The following is a 15500-nucleotide window of genomic DNA, read 5'->3' on the forward strand; positions in this document are numbered from 1 at the left end:
TCTGTCTTTTCTTGGCATTATGTCGCAAATTTTGTATGAGATAAATCTTTTTTGTGCAACAAAAGGTTTCTCAACAGGGGCCAATTAAGTCTTCTGTAGCAGGAGGCTTCAAAGGCTAATAGGTGTGACCTGCAGAGACAGGAGATCTCTGAGAGAGATCTCCCAGACCAGGGGTGACCCAAAGGGTCTGAAACAAGATGCGTTTAGCATCTTGTTCAAACATCAAAGAGACCGCCAGAGACCAATGTCTGGTCTTCCTGTCACGACATGGAGAGAAGCTGATTGGACAAATGTATTTTACTGTGGAGAGGAGGGATCTGATTGTATAAATGGAGTGTACTTTTGAGAGCTCATTGCCATTGCCCTCACATCTGTCACCGTGATGTTGAGCTCTGTGCCATTGAGGTCAAGTCTGTTGTTGTGACTTGACCTTTGTAAACCGTCCGCAGACGGTTTGAATTAAACATCCAGAATTGATAATTGCTTGTTGTGTCATGATATGTAATAATTTCCCATTACACTGTTTTCTGACAGAGTTGAAGTATAAGCAGCATTACACTAATAATATACCACAATATACCTCACCAGACTGTCATGTATCTCAACTTAAGACCTACCTGTCATTTCAAAAATAACGATTTCAAATGAAACAAAACTACTGAACTTAATTTGTAGAACAGTAAAACTGCCTTTAAATGCTCTGCCTGCCTGCCTGCCTGCCTGCCTGCCTGCCTGCCTGCCTGCCTGCCTGCCTGCCTGCCTGTCTGCCTGTATCTCTCTCCCTCTCTCTCTTCATTAAACATGACAAACGCCTGCCTGCCTGCCTGCCTGCCTGCCTGCCTGCCTGCCTGCCTGTATCTCTCTCCCTCTCTCTCTTCATTAAACATGACAAACTTACCTTCACGCTGATTGGTGCTCCCATGGCACAGGTCTGACGCTTGCCCCGTTGTGCCCGGAGCAGAGATGTACGGCAAGCGAAAAGCGTTTGACATAGCGAGCACACAGACAGAAACAGACACGAATCAAATTACTCCAAAACAAGACTATAATGCTTGTGAGTCAAGTTTATTCACACACACACATTCAAGCTAATTTGCATATAAAATAAAATATAATATATTTTTGCCACAAAGTTCAGATATGCAGTATTTAGCTTTCTGCACAACAGCGCCATCTGGTGGGAATGTGCCCCACCTGCCCATAATGTAGAAACGCCACTGTCCCCAAGTAAAGAGCAGATACTTGTGTCTGTGTTTGCTCGGGTTCCTCTGCAGATTCTAAGTCGTCTGTCGTTCTTCTCAGAGTCAGGTCTGGTTCCTTTCCAGGTTCAATAATCTTTGCTTATATGTAGATGTTCATCTTTTACCCCGTCTGACAATTCAAATCAATAAGAACAAGATAAGGGAGAAGGGCAATTAGACAGTTCATTGGTTTTCCGTTGACTCGGAGAACACATTAAAAGAAGCATTTATGTTATTCATGCCAGAAAAATATTGAAATAAATAAGAATCAAACCTGAAGTGACCACTGATAAATAAGTCGGTTAAACAGACACCACCACTTCTCAGCTTTTCTTTTCATAGATGTCTTGAAAATAAGATATATCATCATTATTATCATTCTCCTAGAGTTGCAATTACAAATTAAGGGAACAAATTGTTTCATCAACAAAGGCACTTCCTGCGTCTGTCACGTGATCTCTATCCTTGCCTGCTAATTGCTCATTAGATTAAATGTGTTTGTTTTGAATCACTGCCCTATGATCTGTTTTTTTATATCGATCTGTGATTTGAGTCCAGTCTCACACAGATTGACCGACGGAACCAAACCATCCCAGTACAAGAGCAGTCATATAAAAAAAATTATCTCAAATTTTATAGATTGGGGACATCACAGCTGTCTCTGAATTTAACAATCCTGCTGTTGGACATTTACCATCATTCATGTCAACGAGGGCTCCTCCGCCATCACTGCTTCACTGTCCGTGTGTGTGAGTGTAATGCTGCGTTCCAGACGACTCATATGTCAGATATTCTGACCTGAAATTGCCCAGATCCGACTTCACGTCAAACGAAACAAACATCTCTGACTGTGAGAAGCTGATTAATTTGTCTCATGATGAGACAATTCAACTCTAGCCAGTGCAGCCTCCGTTCATACAGAAACAAAGAGGAGGAGGGCGAGGATGCCATTATCTTTTTATTAGACTTTTATTCTTGGAAACACATTCAATACATAAAGGAGAACACACACTGTCATTGAATATCACGAACCAAGAAACCATTGTTTTAAAACAAACATATTTAATCATATGAACTAGTTTAGAACACACATTCATACGGTGCAAGGAACACACTTTAACCTTAAAGTGACATGAAGGACTTCATGAAAAATAGATAAATTATGTAGAAATCAGTAGAAACAAGATATTTAAACACAAATCTTTCGTGTTATTCAATGAGTTATATTTTCTAGGGACATAAAACTGTTAATAGTCTACTTAAAACAGTGAACTATGAATATGTTTAATATGAATATCTGCTGATATATCCTAATAAATCTTTTGTAGAAAAGGTTGCAACTGAAACACTTCTCTCCTTTATTAATCCTCACGTTTCGTACAATAGGACTGAATCTTAAAGGGGTCATATTATGAAAATTCCACTTTTGTAGTGCTTCTACACGTTAATTTGGCTCTCTAGCATGTCTACCGTCCCAAAACCTCTGGAAAAAAAACAACTTCGGCGATTTGTTGTGGTTCCTCTATGTCAAAAACGATACGCTAGCTGGCGTTGAATGGGATTACGACCAGAACACACGTCATAGTCACGCTAAAGGGCTCGGCTCTCCCCGGAGTCAGGCTTCGGTCCACCTGACTCTGGTTCAAAAGGTTGCAAGATTGTATCGTCGTCTCCAGTAGCCATATTTCTACAGAGGTAATGGATAGCTAAAAATCTGGGCGCTTGTATCTCGTGAAGGAGGGAGGAGGGGTGAGAGGGGGGCGGGGCACTCAAAACAGGTCAATCTGAAGGCTGTTTTAGACAGGGTAAAAAGGGTGCTGTTTAAATGATCCTTGTGGTATTTTGACCAAAATATGTTACAGACATTTCATTAAGACCCAAATGAACCATATCAAAAATGGTAAAATGGGCATAATATGTCTCCTTTAACTCTTTAACCACACTCAGAGGAACTAAACTGTTTCTCGCTTGTATGAATCCTCACATGTCTATTTAGATCGCTCCTTCGCTTAAATCTTTTACCACACTCAGAGCAACTGAACTGTTTCTCATCTGTATGAATCCTCATATGTGAATTAAGATTGCCCCTTTGGTTAAATCTTTTACCACACTCAGAGCAACTGCACGCTTTCTCACCAGTATGAATCCTCATATGTATATTTAGATGGCCCCTTTGGTTAAATCTTTTACCACACTCAGAGCAACTGCACGCTTTCTCACCTGTATGAATATTCATATGTGCATTTAGATTGCCCCTTTCGGTAAATTTTTTACCACACTCAGAGCAACTAAACGGTTTCTCTCCTGTATGAGTCATCATATGTTTATTTAGATTTGATCTTTTGTTAAATCTTTTACCACACTCAGCGCACCTAAACGGTTTCTCTCCTGTATGAATCCTCATATGTGTATTTAGATTTGATCTTTTGGTAAATCTTTTATCACACTCAGTGCAACTAAACGGTTTCTCTCCTGTATGACTCCTCATATGTGTATTTAGATTGCCCCTCTCTGTAAATCTTTTGCCACACTCAGGGCAACTAAACGGTTTCTCTTCTGTATGACTCCTCATATGTTTATTTAGACTGCCCCTTTCGGTAAATCTTTTACCACAATCAGAGCAACTAAATGGTTTCTCTCCTGTATGTTTCCTCATATGTGTATTTAAATTGCCCCTATCGCTAAATCTTTTATCACACTCAGGGCAACTAAATGGTTCGTCTCCTGTATGATTCCTCATATGTCTTTTTAGACTGCCCCTTTCGGTAAATCTTTTACCACACTCAGAGCAACTAAATGGTTTCTCTCCTGTATGTTTCCTCATATGTGTATTTAAATTGCCCCTAACGTTAAATCTTTTATCACACTCAGGGCAACTAAACGGTTTCTCTCCTGTATGAATCCTCATATGTCTATTTAGAAGAAATCTATGGTTAAATCTTTTACCACACTCAGAGCAGCTAAACTGTTTTTTTTCTGTCTTACATCCCATAACATTTAGAGAATGTTTGTTATTTCTTGTATTTAAACCAGTCTGAGGTTCCCTGGTCTCCATCCAATCATCCTCACTGACTTCAGTCTCAGAAGAGACTTCAGTCTCAGAAGAGTCAGTCTTGTCCTCAGGACGTGGTTGTAAACGTCCACCAGGTCCTGAGTTCCTGGCTGGTTCTGGTCCTCCACAGTCCGTTCTCTTCTCCTTCGTCTCACTCGGTTGAAGCTTTGACAATTTAAGTTTCTCTTCATCTTCTTCACTCTTCACAGCGACAGGAGTCAATGTGAACTTGATATCAGGCTCCTCCAGTCCTTGAAGCTGCTGTCCAACCTGATTGGTCCACGGATCCTCCTGTTCCTCTTTAATGTGGGGGGGCTCTGGGCCCTCCTGGTCCACAAGGGGGCTCCACAGCTGCTCCTCAGAGGGATCCTCTTCTTTAATCACCATCAGTTGCTGGATGTCTGCAGGACACACTGAAATACAAACACACGTTTATCATTTCAGAGTTTCCTGAAGTGTTTTGAAAAACTTGTGTTGTGTCGTTTAATGTCGACTGTTGTGATTTTTGAATGATCACATTCAGGAAGTAGAGATGTTGAGGTTGTTTACAGTTGGTGTAACGACGCAGCTCGTAAAGGAAGCAGCATAAAACGAGTTTCTGGTAAAACAGTTTTTCATTCACAGCAGCAGGTTTTCTGCACAGACTCGTTCACAACAGCATTAAATCCTCCTCATTATTCAGGTTAGAGGTGGAGGAGCCGGGTGCAGCAGACAGAGACAGGAAGTGGCGTACTTACTCCACTGCTCGAGCTGATGCTAGCTAACGTTAGCCTGTGAGCAGTTCCTCCTCTATTATGGAAATAAATCCTAATCACGATTATTTTGGACAATATTGAAATCACGATTATTCAAACGTTTACTTTTGAGTTTGAGCACATGATGCATTTATTCAGTATTTCTCTCCAAAAAAACACTTTGTAAATGAGAACTTTGAAATTTCCTATCATTATTAAACGTCCCCATCTGCCCCCCCACTACAAGCACACAAGCAGACAGACAGATAGAGAAAGAGAGGGGTGGGGGATGGCTATGAGGACCATCATCATTTACCCCCGAACACCTACATTGAACGGGTTACATGCAACTAGAGCTGCCACTAACGACTTTTTTTCTATCGATTAATCGGTCGACTATTTTATCGATTAGTCGATTAATCTAAACCAGAGGTCTTCAACAGGGGGTCTGCGGAGGTACTGCAGGGGGGTCGCGAAATCTTTGGTTGATTAGACAATTTTTTTTTTTTTTTTCACGAATTAAAATAAAAAAAAAACTGAAATATCACATGGTCATTAGTATTCAGACCCTTTGCTGTGACACCCATTTGTAACTCACATGCTGTCCATTTTTTTCCTGATCCTCCTTGAGATGGTTCTACTCCTTCATTGGAGTCCAGCTGTGTTTAATTAAACTGATTGGACTTGATCAGGAAAGGAACACACCTGTCCATATAAGACCTTACAGCTCACAGTGCATATCAGAGCAAATGAGAATCATGAGGTCGAAGGAACTGCCCAGGGAGCTCAGAGACAGAATTGTGGCAAGGCACAGATCTGGCCAAGGTTACAAAAGAATTTCTGCAGCACTCAAGGTTCCTAAGAGCACAGTGGCCTCCATTATCCTTAAATGGAAGAAGTTTGGGACGACCAGAACTCTTCCTAGACCTGGCCGTCCAGCCAAACTGAGCAATCGTGGGAGAAGAGCCTTGGTGAGAGAGGTAAAGAAGAACCCAAAGATCACTGTGGCTGAGCTCCAGAGATGCAGTGAGGGATGGGAGAAAGTTCCAAAAAGTTCCACAAACTATCACTGCAGCCCTCCACCAGTCGGGGCTTTATGGCAGAGTGGCCCGACGGAAGCCTCTCCTCAGTGCAAGATAGGGCTGCAACTAACGACTATTCTGATAGTCGATTAGTCAACGATTATTGAAACGATTAATCGACTAATCGGATTATGAATGACACAAATTCTCAATTGCTCTTATTTAGCAAACAGCTACTAAATTTAGCTTGAGGTTGTTCGACGCATGTGATGACTGAAAATAAAGGCAATAAAAATTGATACTTCATTCAAAAGTGCTAATAAAACAAATAAATTAAAAATCAAGTATTCATTTTTCCTGTTAACAAAAATGACAGGGAAAGTAACAGCAATAAAAACATCAACAAACAAAACTAAAGTCTTCTTCTGACTTAATAATTGTGATTTAAAAAAGACATTTGTCAGGCAATAGGATAACATTATGCTTTTAAACTCGTTAATAAAAAGTTTAAACCATATTTTTGTAATGGATTCTAGAATCCTGCGCGCAGATATATACGTTTATATATAACATCTGCCAGAGGCGAGTCCGCATCGTCTCCGTTACGAAGTCACACGTGACTTCTCAAATGCGCGTGTCCTGCTTCCATGGAGAGCAGGTCCGACGCAACAAATACTGAAGGTAGTTTTTTTCGGGCTGTTACGGGTGAAGTTCTCCCGAACTTTTTACTGTCTGGTACGCGATGCTGCTGCAGCGGAGGCCGCCATTGGACCGTGTTTTGACGCTATTGCACATGCGCGACTTTCAGAGATAGGAAGGAAGCGAGATGGCTCACTCCTCAGCTACTTCTATCAGCACCTCTGGTTAAACGACGTTTAGTTCAACTGCACGGCACGAAAAACTGTGCTATGACGTAACCAACGAATCATCGACAAGTAAATTCGTCGGCGACTACTCCTGTTAGGGCTGCTCGATTATGGGAAAAATCATAATCACGATTATTTTGGACAAAAACGAATTCATGATTATTCAGACGATTATTAATATGTGTACTTATTTTTTTAAATGACTAACCGGAAGTACCAGTCACTTCCGGTTCCGGTAAAGCTTTAGTAAAGTAAAGCTTTACTAACCAGACACACCATCATTTCAATTAGGCACAAATAATTGAAGGCTGTTACGAATAAGGATTTGAAAGAGGAAATTATTTATATAAAAATTATAATACTACTATTGATTATATAAATAGAGGGAGTGCATGTGGAGATAATGTGTGAATGAAAGTGTGTGTGTGGAAAGGAGAGAGGAGGAGAGAAAAAGGAGTGAAGGTCAAACGACTGAGAGAGACAGAGGCAGATATTTTCGCCTGCCGCTTGGTAAGCTGATAAGGGGTATTGAGGGAGAGGAAGCTATCGGGGGAAAGCCAGTGGACCTGACTGCTCGGGTTACAACTGGCGTTGACATCATAAGGAGGACAGTTTGTTTGTTTGTCCGTATGTTTGTTTGTTTGTTTTAATATTGCTTCATTCAGAAGTAATGAATTCCAGAAGGAATTGTTAAAATTACACTTTTTGGCACAAATTTGTTGTTTCAGATATTTCCAATATATCTTATCCATTAAAGAAAAGAAGAAAGGTTTTGACCTCCAATGTTCTATATAAAATCCAATCGTTTAATATATCTTATTTTATTTCTACCTGGCACAGCAGGGATAATAGTAAAGACCGGTTTAATACTTCAAAAGTTACTAATTTGATTTGTTATATAACTCCAAGGATGAGTGATTAATCATATCACATTAATGAGTCCTTTTAAAGCCCATCTCTAAGTACAGTTAATGTGCAATGTTTTTTCTTTGCTTTCACTGTTTTTTATTTGATTTTTGAGCCATTTACACCCTAACAAAAGTTTAATCCGCAACTGTGGCTTTGTGACAATGTTTTTTGTTTTTTAGTCAGGATAACTTGGTGCTCTGATGCAATGAGCCCATTGAAGCTAGTTAGAGCTGGATCTGCTTTTCTCTGCTCAAGTTTGAGGAGAAGGGGAAATATATCTGTTCTCTTTGGAATATAAATTCAATAAGTTCCACACCTTTTTCTTTTTAATTCTGTGCTGCCTAGAATTAGTGATTTTGTCTTTGTTTTCACCTGTAGTTGCTTTAATTCCATATTCAAATCATCCATTTAAAAATTCACTAGTGAAGACATGTTAAATCTATTTACAGTTGGAATTTAAACTAGGAGTTTGATTCACCCCCATGTAACTCTTGTTATACTCTGGAGACCTAAAATAAATAGTTTCACCATTGTTAAGAAGAATACAATCTAAATCCAGGTAAAGGTCAGAGGTCAAATAAACTTTAACTCATAGCCTGTTTCATCTTAAATGAAAAGCAGAAACCATAATACAAGCCCCTCTGTTTACAGTTTATTGAATGTCATATCTATAATTATATTTAAATTCATTTTGGACCCTTTAACTTTTATATTCAGAGAAGGGTTTTATTTTTTGTTGTTTTGTTTCACCAGTTATCTTAACATCCAATGCTCTTAATTTAAAAGGTGTTGTTAAGCTCTAATTTTGTTTTTTATTTCATCATGAAGGAAATTGTGGCAGAATAACTTTTAAATGGTTTTGTTTTGTTTCAGCTGTCAACTCTTAAACATTTGATTGAATCTCATGTCTCACACATTTGTCTTTTTGTATGTGATTCCTGTTTTATCACAGGACAGTTTTATGTCAAAGCTTCTGAATTATCGTGTTATGGAGCAGTCAAATGAATTTTGGAAAATGGTTTGAACACAAATACTCAAACGCTGTCATATCTGCTGCTCATTGAAATTCAACTTGTTTAATTTCTTATTTTAATGTCCACTGATTTGGCCGACCACACCTCAAAAGTTTTATGAAATTGTTGAATACCAAAAGAGGGTATGTATGTTTTGATTTGATTATTTTGTTTGTTTGTTTTTTAATTATAAGCTTATAGAACCATTAATCTCAATTACGCATCGCAGTAAATTAATCATTTTTCTGTTTGTTTCCTTTCAAACTCTGGGATCTGGGCATCATGTCTTCACAACCAACTCCCATCCGGTGTCGACTCCACCTCCTCCACCACGACCGACTACGCCCGGCCTGTACATTGCAAGCTTAAACACCTGGCCTGTAGGCGAGTATCAATTCCAAAAGGATCTTTACAAGGCTTAGATCCAGATCATTGACTCTTAAGACTGGAAAAAGCCTCACTGACAATTCTTGATGATTTTGTTCTTGGAGCAGATCTGAAAAAAGCTGATATCTGAACAGTTCGCTCCTACACCCCTGTGTGGTCACAAAGAACCGAATGGCCCAGGCCCTTTCTACTGGCAGGAAGGGTTATGATGTGTGTGCACTATAATAGGAAGTGATTGAAAGACACTTTTTCCAAACCGCCCCTGGTGGCTGAGTGGCTGGAGCCCTCTCCACCTCTACGTACCATGACATGACATGGCAGTAGACTCTGAAATTGCTGAACAGATCGCCATAGCTTGGAGGGAGGAAAACATGCCTCACCCCCCAGCTGAGCTGATCTGGTGATGGGGAAGCTGATGGTGATGCTGATGCTGTGAAGCTGAGGATGCTGATGACGAAGGAGATGACGATTATGATGACGGGTTTGCACTGGATGGGATGAAGGTTTGGGATACATGAAATTCCCAGTAAGTGGTCACATCCTTAAAGGGTGTGAAAAGAGGGTTTGTTGGAATTTCAAACTTTTAACTATAGTCTGTGTCTGACTGAACTTTTAACCAAATAAAGATAGGAGTAGTTTTAGCTAGATATTACGCTTCATACAAATGATTTTAATAACTGTTGCTGCTTAGGGTTAGTAATGAATATTTCACTTGTTTTTATAGTTAACTTCTGATATTAAAGGCTTACTCCCTCAGATTCATTAAACTCACATAGAGATCCAGGAACTGTCCCTTCTGGGGCAAAGTCAATATGACATTGTTTGGGTTAAGTTGTTGCGAATGTTTACACAGTCAGGTTTGTTTTGATATAGCTGAAACATAATATTCTTTGCTTCGCTGGACAACAATTTTGCCCCACATTGCATCTGTGGTTCAAGGACATTTATGAAGTTAACAGGTTGCCAAGCAACTATAACGTCATTGGTAGAGTCTCCCTGTTCACTTCAGTATTCCAAAAGCCAGGAGGATGGATTACGCCTACGCACTTCCGAAGAGGAGGACCAAAGATCTACTACTATAAAATAGACAGATGCCGGATGTTCGAAGCGCTCTGATACACCTAATGTACTGGAAGCCCATTGCTTCGCCGTAACTTGTTCATTGCTTTCTAAATAAATATTTGATTGAACAAACTGAGTTCGGCTCATCTTCTCTTAAAGGATAAAAGAACATGCTTCAACAAGACCAAGATTGATCTTGTTGGCGTTAATTCTAAGCGGTATGTGTGAAGAAAACCAGGCACTGCTCATCACCTGCCCAATACAATCCCAACAGTGAAACATGGTGGTTGCAGCATCATGCTATGGGGGTGTTTTTCAGCTGCAGGGACAGGACGACTGGTTGCAATTGAAGGAAAGATGATTGTGGCCAAGTACAGAGATAACCTGGAAGAAAACCTCTTCCAGAGTGCTCTGGACCTCAGACTGAGCCGAAGGTTCACCTTCCAACAAGGCAATGACCCTAAGCAGACAGCGAAAATAACAAAGTAGTGGCTTCGGAACAACTCTGTGACCATTCTTGACTGGCCCAGCCAGAGCCCTGACCTAAACTCAATTGAGCATCTCTGGAGAGACCTGAAAATGGCTGTCGATTTTCCTGACGGAACTGGAGAGGATCTGCAAGGAAGAATGGCAGAGGATCCCCAAATCCAGGTGTGAAAAACTTGTTGCATCATTCCCAAGAAGACTCATGGCTGTACTAGCTCAAAAGGGTGCTTCTACTCAATACTGAGCAAAGGGTCTGAATACTAATGATCATGTGATATTTCAGTTTTTCTTTTTTAATAAATTTGCAAAAATTTCTACATTTCTTTTTTTTCTGTCAAGATGAGGTGCTGAGTTGATGAGAAATAAAATTAATTTTAGCAAATGGCTGCAATGAAACAGAGTGAAAAACTTTAAAGGGGTTTGAATACTTTCTGTACCCAATGTGTGTTTATAAATGGCAGTGGCATGGCCACCCTGTACCTTGCACATGTTTAAATTAAAAACATGAATATATGAACCTGTGTAATATTTGAATAGCTTAGTATTGGATGCACAATATCAGGGTAGTTATGTTTATACATGGCACTAGGCCCAGTTTAATATAAAACACAATTTTATACAATATATATAGTAGGGGGTCCCTGCTCCATCTCTCCGCCTGTTTGGGGGTCCTTGGCCTGAAAAACGTTGAAGACCCCTGATCTAAACGATTAATTTTCCTCCAAAAAAATCAAATTGACCTATTCATTTCAGTTAATTTTATTTTGACAACAACAAACTGTATGTCATTGTATAATGCAGCACAAAAAAATGTAAACAAAGGCTCAAATATTAAAGTGCAAAACTGTAGGTTTAAACTAGCAACTCCAACGTGATAAAAATAAATCAAAAAGAGGGCTTATAAGTTGAGTCAGCAGTGCAACTCGAAAAGATATCAAAGTTTCTATTTAACCCCTTATCAAAATAAAAAAGTTAGGTCTGCAAATTAAACAAAGTGCGACATGTTGAAAGTGTAAGAAACAATGGTGTCCAGCTCAAAATCAAACTCAAACGTCAGTTAGACATGTGTGCTGTAATGTAAGAATGTCAGCACGTCCACATGTTCTGGACTCAGACTAGCGCCCCCCGCCTCCCCCGCGAACGGAGCGTTCCCCCAGCGGGCGCCGTAGCTGAGGTGACATGAGAAGGACCTAACCCGCGTCCACGCCCGCCTTCCCCCCGGCGACGGACACCGCCCCGCGGTCCAAGAGAAAGGAAGCCAGCGACGGACACCGAGCCTCCGGCTGCGTGGAGGGGAGGGAGCTTCTTGAGAGTGAGTGCCAGTCAGCAGGGCCGTGTTGAATGTTTTGGGGGAAGCACTGAACTGCGCATGCAATTTGAGAAAATCGTTTCAACTGGATTATATTAGTTTGGAGATCGTTTGACCCAAAAATCTAAACCACGATTAATTTTTTATTTTAATTTTATTGCAACATGAATATTAAGGTCACCAACAATAAAAATGTTATCGGTCTTTAGGACTAGGTTTGATAAAAACTTAAAAATTCAGTACAAGCCCTAGGAGCACGGTAAACTACAGCAAGTATGATTGGCTGTTGGTGTTGCTTGGATTGGTGTGGAAGAATAAGAACAAGACATTCAAATGAGTTGTAGCAGAGTTCAGGTTTAGGATTAATTGATAGACTTGAGTTAAAAATAGCAGCAATTCCACCTCCTCATCCAAATTCTCTGGGAACGTGGGAATTTATATGACTAGGGGGAGTAGATTAATTAAGACTGACATATTCATCAGGATGCAGCCCCGTCTCAGTTAAAGGCAATAAATCTGTGTTGTAATCTGAGACTAGTTCATTAACTATAATAGCCTTTGATGAAAGTGATCTAATGTTAAAAAGAGCACCTTTAAAAGTCTTAGTTTCCTGCGTTTTTGCAGAGGTTGTGTTTAAATTAAATTAGATTTTAGTATGGAGTTCTGGCTCTGTTATTGTTTAATTTAAATAATTTAATCTGACGGTGGACAGACACGATCTCTATGGGGTTGTGTGACTGATCCAGAGAGAGCGCAGAGAAGTGTGTAGCACTGCAGCTCTGCTTCCTGGTCCCAACTCTGGGTTGTCATGTAACAGACTGGGTAATATTCCTAGATTAGAGAGCTGCTCCATCCCAAGTGGGATGAACGCGTCTCTTCTAACAAGACCAGGTTTCCTCCAAAAAGTTTGCCAATTATCTATAAAGCCCGGAACCGTTTACAGGACAGCACCTGGACAGCCAGCGGGTAAAAGACAACATGCGGCTCAACATGTCCTCACCTGTTGTGTTAGGGAGAGGGCCAGAGGATTCTGCAAAAGCACCGACTCAACATGAACTTCAGTGACCTCCGACATGCGAAGCCAGGAGTCGTTGCTGCCGACGTTAATTATTATTTTACTGTATTTATGTTTAGTTCCAGCCAGCAGCTTCAGTTTGGATTCGATGCCCCGGCTCTGGTCCCTGGGATGTAGCTGACTGTGGTCGCTGGAGAATCTGTTTGAACCGTGAGCTGGTGGCTCTTTAATCGTGGGCTCTTTAAGGGTAGCACTGTGCCCCCTCCGGACCGTCACCCAGCCGCCCTGGGCTCCCGGCTGCACGGGGCAGGTCCAGGGACTGCTAACCGAGGCTAAGCTACGTGCTAAGCTATGTAGCTCCGCGGCGGCTAAGCTAACTACAGCTAACGGAGCTTCTAAGCTGCGGAGCCGAGCTTCTAAGTCGCTAAGCCTCTCCTCCATCGCTACCAACACACTGCATTTATTACATGTATCACTACTGTTAATGGAGGCGGAGGAGTCAGTAAACATGAAACACTCGGAGCAAGAGAGAGAGAGAGAGAGAAGCCATCGCTGATGTATCAGCCTGTTAGACTACGAGGCTGAGCTCACACAGAACACAGAGTCACTGAGCACCAGAGAGGAGGGGCTGGGATGTGTGGCTGTTTAACTACAGACCGGTGATTGTAGCCGGAGTGATGCAGAGAAACAGCTGTTAGCAGAGGAGCTAGTTCAGAGAGCGACCAGCGGCAGCGAAAAACAGGAAATGACGCAGCACGCTTACCGTAATGACGTAATCATAACATTTACTCTTACCAGTAGAAGCTTATCAAATGAATATGAGTAGAATTGAGTTCAACCTGTTGGTCCGGCCCTCCACAACATGAATCCCCCCCCGTTGCTCCCGGGACTGACCTGCTCTGTGCAGCCGGACTTCGGGCTGCATCACGGCATCGAGCAGCCTCCTCTGGCGGCAGATCTCCAGCTCGGTCCGCTCCACTCGCTCCTCGGACTCTAACAAGGTTTCCTCAAGCCCCGCGAGGATCTGCTCTTCCGCCGCCGCAAGCCGCTCGGTGAGCATCGCTCTCAGCTCCGGGACTCGAGCCTTTCCTCCTCCTTCCTCCACCTGCAGCAGGAAGTCTTCAGCGGCAGCGCGGATCCGCTCATGTACCAACACCCGCAGCAGCTGCATGGCGGCCATGTTGCTCCTCTCTGAGTCTCTGAGGCCGGGACAAAGACAGGAAACAGAGACTCCGAGCTCCGACCCAGCAGCGACCCCTGTTGGACTCGAGGACGAAGAGGAAACGAAAGTACAAATACTGCCCAGTAGAAATACTCTGTTACATGTACTTGTTAAATAAGTACTAAAGTAAAAGCAACGAAATAAACTTAAGCAATGGTGGAAGAATAATTCGGATCATTCACTGAGGTAAAAGTAACAAGACAGTAAAGTAATATTCCATTACAAGTGAAAGTACTAAGACAGTGAAGTAGAAATACTCAATAATTAAAGTAAACAAACTCCGACAGTAAAACCAAAAATAAACGACAACTTCTAGGACTGAAAAGCAGCACTGCACGGCCCGAGCACATGCATTTTTTAGCGTTGCATGAGTTTTGCACACCGCGGAGAGTATGAACGCTTCCCTTTCTGCGTGCGTCACGTGATGTTGACCTTCATCAAAAACATAAAACAGAGTAAGTTTCATTGTGTGTTTTAATGAACTGAGACATTTTTAAGTTTGAATTGATCCTGGATGTAGCATTCCCGGCTGAATGATTGTCAGATTCTCTTTTACTGATGGTTCACAGTCCTTTATTTCCTTCTTGTTACAATCCGTGACATATAAACACAACGTAACAACTTGTGCCTTTCAACAAACGAGGATACTTTTCATGCACCGGCGAAGTAGCGATCTCTTCCGTATTTACCAGGAATTGCCTTTTCAAAATAAAAGACACCATTTCAAAATAAACGTATCAAAAAAACAAGGCAGTAGTCATTTACACTCCCACCCAATCACGAGTGAATATCAGAACAATATGGGATGCAAACACGAATGATTTACTAAATAATGACTCCATCTATCAAGGATATGCGTGTGGCGTGAAGAGGATGGTTAAACAGTCTCTATTAGCAGAATCAGCTTCTGAACTGGGCGTTCAACGATAGAGGGCTTGCCAGGACGCCTTCCTTCCTTTTCCCTTTTCTGCTCTCCAAGACGAATCTTCACTCTTCTTACCAGTCCATCTGACGCCCCCGCCAGTGTTCCTCCCATCATCGTCTTTATCTGAAACTTTGTTCCCTGTCCAGGCTTCGCCTTCACAATCCTTTCTTATTTTTCTCTCCTCCTTCTTTTCTTCATGTCTCTGCTGCTGCGTTTCCTCATTCTTCTGTCCACTTTGCTTTTCTTTCGTTTTCAGT

The 15500-nt window shown here is 41.4% G+C and overlaps 1 protein-coding gene across 1 annotated transcript; it reads right to left on the bottom strand.

The window, feature by feature from the left end:
- Positions 1 to 2455: 2455 nt before the first annotated feature.
- LOC133017962 (gastrula zinc finger protein XlCGF57.1-like) lies at positions 2456 to 14128 on the bottom strand. Its single transcript, XM_061084233.1, has 2 exons — positions 13991 to 14128; positions 2456 to 4706 (listed from the first exon to the last, which is right to left on the bottom strand). Exons 1-2 carry the CDS (start codon positions 14019 to 14021, stop codon positions 3175 to 3177), a joined length of 1563 nt encoding a protein of 520 aa, XP_060940216.1. The 5' UTR covers positions 14022 to 14128; the 3' UTR covers positions 2456 to 3174.
- Positions 14129 to 15500: the final 1372 nt, after the last annotated feature.

The sequence above is a fragment of the Limanda limanda genome, chromosome 13 (assembly GCF_963576545.1).
Source record: "Limanda limanda chromosome 13, fLimLim1.1, whole genome shotgun sequence".
Classification (NCBI taxonomy): Eukaryota; Metazoa; Chordata; class Actinopteri; order Pleuronectiformes; family Pleuronectidae; genus Limanda; species Limanda limanda.